General features: G+C 39.6%; 1 protein-coding gene and 1 long non-coding RNA gene across 2 annotated transcripts in view; one reads left to right on the top strand and one right to left on the bottom strand.

The window, feature by feature from the left end:
- Positions 1-1,945, top strand: part of LOC123506043 — a 20,764-nt gene extending 18,819 nt beyond the window's left edge. The window contains 2 exon segments of the mRNA XM_045257883.1: positions 1-241; positions 638-1,945. The exon segment at positions 1-241 is cut by the window's left edge and continues 42 nt beyond it. Of these exon segments, the coding sequence (XP_045113818.1) occupies positions 1-37 (37 nt within the window). The 3' untranslated portion in view covers positions 38-241; positions 638-1,945.
- A 1,592-nt stretch (positions 1,946-3,537) lies between these two features.
- Positions 3,538-5,205, bottom strand: LOC123506047. The gene is made up of 2 exons (XR_006675330.1): positions 3,845-5,205; positions 3,538-3,800 (listed from the first exon to the last, which is right to left on the bottom strand). It is a non-coding gene; the product is annotated as an uncharacterized LOC123506047 (long non-coding RNA).
- Between the last annotated feature and the right edge of the window lie 3,653 nt (positions 5,206-8,858).

An 8,858-nucleotide genomic window follows, 5' to 3' on the forward strand; every position in this document is an offset into this window, starting at 1 on the left:
AATGAACATAACAAGTCGACGCTTCTCTCTACGGTGATGCAGGACGAGCCATACTGAGACAAGCACGAAGAGCAAAGAAACCCAGGAGTGTGAGCGAAAGAAAACGAAACGGAGTGACATGTGACGCGTGAAAGAAAAAGAGAAAAGAATGGAAAGAAATTAATGAAGAAAAGAAACATGGTGACGAAATGGCAGAGAGAGAGAGAGAGAGAGAGAGAGAGAGAGAGAGAGAGAGAGAGAGGTACTAAAGGTAAACATATAAAAAAAATGAAAGAAAAATTAAATGGAAAAGAAAAAGTGAAACGAAAAAAAAAAGAACGAAAAGATACGAAAGAGAAAACAAATGACAGGTAAAGAAATACAATAAAAGATAAAGAAGTGAACAAAGAAAGAAAAAGAAGAAAAAGAGAAAGAATATATACAGAAATGTGACGAAGATACATAAAAATACGAGTCGATTAGATTAAATTCCATAAAAGTGAGAGAGAAAATGCTTAGAGGAGTCAAGTGTAAATTAAATCAAGAAAAAAAAATACTGTGATAATGATAAATAGTGAGACAGTGAGACGGAAACACAACTAAGACACTAAACATTAAAGAAAAAGAAGAAAAAAAAAAATATAACTACACTGAACAGAGAGAGAGAGAGAGAGAGAGAGAGAGAGAGAGAGATCTGTTGTCCTTCATTTATACATTAACTTCATGTAAATACCCGTATATACTCTCACTCTCACTCTCTCTCACTCTCACTCTCTCTCTCTCTCTCTCTCTCTCTCTAGCAGGTGTTCTTCCTAACCTAATCCTCCGCCTCTATTCTCCTCTCACACACGCACATAAGCCCTTCCTCCACTACTTCCTCTTGTTTTCCCGCTCTTTTTGTCTCTTCCAGTCCTCCCACGCAGCCTGTGTCATCTCAGTCTTTTTTTTTATCTCATCCTTGACGGCGCTCTTGATAATTTCTCCCTTGACGCTTCAGAAGACAAGTTTCCTTATTGTTTTCGTCCTTCACTTGTTTTTTTTTTTTTTCTCTCTATTTGATTTGTGTTACTTTTTTTTGTCAACTGTGCGTTTTTTTTTTCTATTTTCCGTTGTTTTTAGTTTGTTTTGTTGTATCCTTTTTTTTCGTTTTCTTCCACTGGTCTTCCGTTTTCTTCTTGTTCACTGTTTTCATGTCTCTCGGTTTTCGCACCATCCACGAACACATTTACATATTTTCCTCTTATTTCTTCCTATATTTCAAAACATGTCTTGCTTTCTAACTCTACAGTGTCACAAACCTACACTTGCGTTAAAACTTCTCTTCTCGCCCAGCCCTACTTCTCTTCTCTACACCATTCTTCACTAAACTATTCTCGTATTAAAATCACTCGCTTACTAACTCTACACTTTCACAAACCTACACTTGCATTAAAACTCGTCTTCTCTACACCATTCTTCACTAAACTATTCTCGTATTAAAATCACTCGCTTACTAACTCTACACTTTCACAAACCTACACTTGCATTAAAATTGGACTTCTTTATCTACACCATTCTTCATTAAACTATTCTCTTATTAAAAATTATCTTGCTCACTAACTGTACACTTTCACAAACCTATACTTCCATTAAAACTCGTCTTCTCTTCACCATTCTTCATTAAACTATTCTCGTATGAAAAATTCTCTTGCTTACTAAGTCTACAATTCGTCACAAACCTACACTTGCATCAAAACTGGTATTATTCTTCATTAAACTGTTCTCTTATTAAAAGTTCTCTTGCTTCCTGATCCTACACCTTCACAAACCTACACTTGCATTAAAATTGGTCTTCTCTATATCACTTTTCATTAAACTACTCTTCTTTGCTCACTAACTCTACAACTCGTCACAAATCTACACAAACCTACTCTTGTATTGATTACTTTCCACACGATTTATCATTAAAATATTCTTGTATCAAAAACTGTCTTCTTCACCAAGGCCTGGAATCTGTAACACTTCTACACGGACTACCAGGTTTTCAAAAGGTTCTAGTTGAAGTCACTCGAGTCTCTAGGGTTTTCTTTACAGTTCTAGTGGCAGATTAACAAGATTTCTACATTGATAGGGAAAAATCACTCTTGGGAAAAAAAAGGTTATCATCACTGTAGCCTTTGAAAATAACCGTGATAAGAGAGAAAAGCGTTTTTGAAGAGCCTTAATTAATGGTTAGTTTCAGTCTCCTATTCGTTCGGGAGCTTACCAACAAGGGATAGTGTGCGAATTAACTGTGGAATTGGCCTTAAAACATCAGTATTTTTTTTTCTTTTGGTGCACTCGCAAACGAAAAGCAACGGACAAAGTTAATTCCAATCTGGTTATGGCTTAAAAGTTTTCGTTAGTTATTTAACAAACGAAAAAAATGGTGACTGTGGAATTGGCTTTTAGTAACTCTACACAGCGTCACATAACCAAACTTCTCTCCTCGACTCCCGGTAAACACAGCAGCGTCTTCCTAATCCCTAGTGACACATACATATATAAATTGCAGTTCATTCACACACACACACACACACACACACACACACACACACACACACACACTCACTCACACACTCACACTCACTCACACATCACACAACACACACACACACACACACACACACACACACACACACACACCGCGTAGTGTAGTGGTTAGCACGCTCGACTCACAATCGAGAGGGCCGGGTTCAAGTCCCGGAAAGCGGCGAGGCAAATGGGCAAGCCTCTTAATGTGTGGCCCCCTGTTCACCTAGCAGTAAATAGGTACGGGATGTAACTCGAGGGGTTGTGGCCTCGCTTTCCCTGTGTGTGGAGTGTGTTGTGGTCTCAGTCCTACCCGAAGATAGGTCTAAGAGCTCTGAGCTCGCTCCGTAATGGGGAAGACTGGCTGGGTGACCAGCAGACGACCGTGATGAATTACACACACACACACACACACACACACACACACACACACACACACACACACACACACACACACACACACACACTCACTCACTCACTCACACACACACACACACACACACACACACACACACACACACACACTCACTCACACACACACACACACACACACACACACACACACACACACACACACACACACACACACACACACACGGGATGTAACTCGAGGGGTTGTGGCCTCGCTTTCCCGGTGTGTGGATTGTTATGTGGTCTCAGTCCTACCCGAAGATCGGTCTATGAGCTCTGAGCTCGCTCCGTAATGGGGAAGACTGGCTGGGTGACCAGCAGACGACCGAGGTGAATTACACTCTCTCTCTCTCTCTCTCTCTCTCTCTCTCTCTCTCTCTCTCCCCCGAGCCTTTCACCCTTCACCTTTGCACTCACAGCTGCTGACAACCCTCACCCATTCACAGTGACTCGGCAAAATTTATCAATATGCTCCCTCTCCTTCCAGACACAGGAGCTTTGACGCTATTCACTACTCAGATTCTCTCTTAAAGGACTCGTTGCTTCCTTTTGTTAGTCATTTTAGGGAGAAATAGAGAAGGTTGTGTTTTTTTTTTCTATCAATATGGTTCCTTTTCTCCCAGACACAAGAGCTTTAAGGATTATTTACTACTCAAATTATCTTTAAAAGGGCGTGTTACTTCCTTTTCTTGGTCATTTTAAGGAGTGTATTATTATTTCTTTTATTATTATTATTATTATCTTTTTTATATCGATTTCAAGCCACTCGTTGCTTCCTTCCGTTGGTCAATTTAAGAAGGAATGGAGAAAGATCTTATTTCTTGTATATACATTTCAAGTCAAGCTGCTTTTTTTTTATACTTTTATTTTTATTTTTTACCTTTTTAAGCAATGAGATCCAAACTACTTTTTTTTTGTAACTATTTCATATTTACATTTTCACATCTAATTCATTCTGTAATACAAAAGAAACTTATTTTTTTTCTTTATACATTTATTTTTTTCTACCCATGTCTCTCTCTCTCTCTCTCTCTCTCTCTCTCTCTCTCTCTCTCTCAAGTCTAAACTCCTAATACTCCATCTACTATTACTTCTACAAACCATTTAATTCCGAGGTATGAAGGAAGCAACTTTTTACCTTCCATTTTTACTTGTCTCCTCACAAAATCCCACTTTCTCCACCACCGTTCGTACTGCAGGGAGTCCAGGTGTTAGCGGGCAATGCTCTCCTCGCTGTGTCTTATAAGGGGATATCATAGGGCACGATAAGGTATTGGAACCGCCTCCCTTGCCTTGATCGCCAGCCCCGCCCCGCCACTGCTGTCCAAGCCTGAAGGGTTACCAAAGGCGACATACGAACACTGCCTCTCACTTCTCTACTCGGCGTGTTGTCTGGCCAGCTGGTGTCCCTCACGGCTTGAAAACACTGATCAGCTGTTTAAACATCACTAAATTATTTACTTTATTTATTTATTTTTTTTTATTTGAGGAGGATAGACAATGGGGATGAAGGAAAAGGTAGAAAAGTGGAAGATGAAAAGTTCGGTGAAGATATGAAAGAAAGTAGAAGAGAAAAATGAACTAAATTACTTTCTTTATTTTTTCTTCCATTCCTTCCTTTCCTTTTCCATTTCTAGATCTTTTTTTTTTAATCATCTCTTCTATCTCCTCTTTCCTTCACGCAACACAGTGGAAGAGGTGAAAAAAGTGAAGGTACTGGTTAATTTTCACGGGATGGAAAAGGTTTGATCGTTACTTGTTGTTTTTCTTTATAGGGTTTCTAAAAGATCAGTTTCTTTTATTTCATTTTTCAAGCACACACGAGAAGAATAAGAGAAAGAGTGAAGGCACTGGTTAACATTCACGGGATGGAAAAGTCTGTTCGTTTGTTGTTTTTTCCCTTTATGGGGTTTCTAAAAGACCAGTTTATCTTTTGTTTTTCTCGCATACTCGAAAAGAATGAGAGAATGAAGATAACTAACTTTCACAGGACGATCAATAAAGTTAGCTCACTATCTTAACGGCTCTATAAAACACGCCAGAGATGAAAAAAGAACTGAATAGAATAAATAAATGAACCAATGAGGATACGAGCACTGGTTAAGGATCCCTGGTTGACTATACACATTCATGCCATCTTTTCTTTCCTTTTCTCTTTTTATCTCAACCCCTTCAGTACTACGACGCATTTTCATATTCATTCTGCTTATCACTTGACGATTTTCTACAGCTTCAGAACCTCATGTGGGGATTGAAATAGTGAAGACTGCAGCCATTAACCTTCTGACCTCCATAGACCCTTCCTAACCTCAATAAAATCGTCTAATCACACCCAAAACTCAAGGTAAATAAAATGCGTCTCAGTACTGAAGGGGTTAAGAGCTTCGAAACTTTAATAAGGTTGACCAAAGCAGTGAGAAAGTTACGCTTCAACACTTGCCAACAGAACACACTAACTGCGTCCACTACAAAGCTCACACCCGCAGCAGATCCTTCAGGAAAATAACTCTTAAGGCATTCTAGTCAGTTTATTTTCCTTACCTGTATTTCCTACACTCACGTATTGTATTACCTTTCGTACTCTATGATTTCCCGACTAATTTTAACAGAGTAATTTTTTGAGGTCGCCGTGGTACAGTGGAACCATGCGTGCTTTGGGGTCCGAGGGGGGTTTCTCCAAGCGCACGGGTTCGAATCCTGTCCACATGTAGAGTAGGTTGGGTTTCCTCACTCGGGGCAACGGTTTCCTAGCGGGTGGGCTTTGAGATAGGAGGTACCACAAAAAGTATCCCCTTTAGCCCAGAAATTCCCGTGAAAAGCCCACATGGTATAAATAAAATAAATGAATAAATAAAAGTAAAAAAAAAAAAGAAAAGGAGAAGTTTGAGGAGAGTTACTGTGATATACGTGGATAATTCTTCATTCTTCTTCTTTTCCAGTATTTTTGTTATAAAAGAAGAAAGATTTTTACCCCTTCAGTACCATGACGTGTTTCCATATTAATTCTGGTGACTATTTGGTGACTTTATACAGCTTCAGAAACTCATGTGGGGGGATTAAAATAGTGAAGACTGTGGCCATGAATCTTCTGACCTCTATAGACACTTCCTAATGTCAATGACATGTTCTAATCGTGCACAAAACTCGAGGAAAAAATATGTCCCAGTACTGAAGGGGTTAATACACACACACACACACACACACACACACACACACACACACACACACACACACACACACACACACACACACACACACACACACACACACACACACACACACACACACACACACACACACACACACACACACACACACACACACACACACACACACACACACACACACACACACACACACACACACACACACACACACACACACACACACACACACACACACACCTTTCCCCTTGTTCCTTCTCTCATGACTGAACACTGGAATCTACCTACTTTTTCGTATTAACCTCTTCAGTGCTATGACGCGTTTTCATAATCCTCCTTCCTATTTGGTGATTTTAAACAGCTTCACAAACTTATGTGGAGACTGAAATAGCGAATACTCTGGCCATTAATATTCCAACCTTCTTAACTTCTATAGACCCTTCCTAATGTAAATAAAACCGTCTAATCACACCCAAACTCATGGTAAAAATGCGTCCCACTACTGAAGGGTTTAAGGAAGTAATTCTTGAACGAGTTTGTGTGTGTTTTGTGTTGTTATTGTATACATTCTTTGCTTTTTCATATACAGCTTTCTTTTTCTTTCATATAATCGACAGTCATATTTCGCTTCCCTCTGCTTCCGTTGCCTTGAAGTGCCCGATGCTATTCAGTCAGTGTCTAGAAGTAGCAGTTCCTTTTCACATATAGACACACAAACGGGAGCTTCTACGCCTGTTCTATGTATATATCTGTGTTTTCCACGTGATTGTTCCCTACCGCCGCTGAACACTCCACGGTGATGCTTAGGAAATATGTACATTATATTATCTACTTTCCTAATTAAAAAAATGTAAGATGGAAAAAATAAAGGAAAATAAAATCATATATATGTGTATCAATTCCTATCTTTCTGTTTTGGAGATGCCTTTTGGTCTTTTTCTTTTTAGGCCTGGCACCTCAATAGGCTTATTTAGTGCCTCTCTCACATAACAAATTGATTCATGCTTCTTTTATTTTCATGATCCTGTTTACTTCGTGCCTGATCTTTTATCCTTCAGTTTTGGATAACCCTCTTAATCTTTCTTTTAGGACTGGCACCTCAGTGGGCCTTTTTTTTTACTGCATTTCTTATATAACTAATATTACTTTTATTTTCAGGATCCTATTTACTTTGTACCTGATTCTTTGTTTACCGACCTTGGCTTCCGGATCACCTGTTTTCAGTCCCCAGTCATGCACGCTTCTGTGGCTGAAAACACGATGCCATCAACTCATGCATTCACACTCACGTCTTCAAGAGCGCCCTGAATACTGACGGATGATGCAAGACTCCCACCTGTTAGTCTCAGCAGGCAGAGCAAGACAATACGGGTCCTCTCCAAGACACTGACTCTATAGCTTTAAATTCATTACTGGGACTCATGTTTACTTTAGGTTTGGGTATGTTTAGACGATTTCATTGACATTAGGAAGGGTCTATAGAGCACAGATGATCAATAGCCAGATCCTTCACTATTCTAATCCACCTATGACTTTCAGAAGCTGTATAAAAGCAGCAAATAGTAAGCAAAAATGAATATGAAAACGTGTCCTGGTTCTGAAGTTAATCTTAAACGCCCTATGCTTTCTAAAACGCTTTTGTTCTTCCATCACGACTATTTTCATACCCTATAGAGAGGATTAGCCTTATCATCTGGTGTGTTTCTCTTGTTATCTATATGGGAATCTTGTCAAAACTTTTAAAAATCCATGTAGCTTCAACTAGAATATCTTGAAAGACATTGAGGAGCGGCGTTTCTGAAGACTGTCTTCAAAGGTTAGATGTCAGTCGAGTTATCGTTAATATTTTCCTTCACTGATGATGCAGAGTCTTTGTTAAATCATTACTAGAATCAAATATACACTCTTGAAAAATATGTCAACTTCCGGCAGAGTCTGTTAAAAGTACAGACAATATGTTACGCTGATATGTTCATAAGAATGCAGACTTAAAACTCGAATCGAAAAAGATGGAAGAGAAAAGAACACGATAAACAAAACGGGAGAACTATCACAGCATGAAAAATAAATAAACTAATAAATAAAAATAAGTATAATCAGAACATGAGGAAAGCAACACAAACTCTAACGATATCGTGACATATACAGCAACACTGACGAACACAACATTACCAGCCAGAAATAAAAAGAAGGAAGAAAAAATAACCAGTTTCGCATGACGGAGTATGACGGCCACAACTCTGAAATAACATCTGTGCCACCTGCAGCAGACATAACCTTGAGGGCGTGGCGCGAGGCATGAGGGCGCGAGGTTGTGAGAGTGTGACGTGACAAGTACAGGTGTCAATGCGGCGTCATGCAGGGCGGCGTGCGGTAGGTTACATCAACAACTTGAACAGGTTTAGTGCGTCTTACGAGCATACTCAGAAACGCTTCCTTCTCTCTCTCTCTCTCTCTCTCTCTCACCGCGACCATTTTCAAAGATTACAGAGACGAATAACCGAGTTTTAAAGGGTATTTTTCCTGTTGATAATGCAGAAAACTTGTTAACATGTCACTAGAATTACAGAAACACTCTTAAAAACCCGTGTCACGTCAACTACAGCCCTTACAAAATAGTGAAGGTGCGGCGCGAGAGTGTTTCACATTTATGAGCTTTAGAATGGATATAGAGGAGACGCCAACACACCGCCACGCCAGACTGAGACACCTCGGCCATGGCATTCTGAAACGCTGCACGGCTTGCTCTCTCAC

This window comes from Portunus trituberculatus, chromosome 19, assembly GCF_017591435.1.
Source record: "Portunus trituberculatus isolate SZX2019 chromosome 19, ASM1759143v1, whole genome shotgun sequence".
In the NCBI taxonomy this organism is placed as follows: domain Eukaryota; kingdom Metazoa; phylum Arthropoda; class Malacostraca; order Decapoda; family Portunidae; genus Portunus; species Portunus trituberculatus.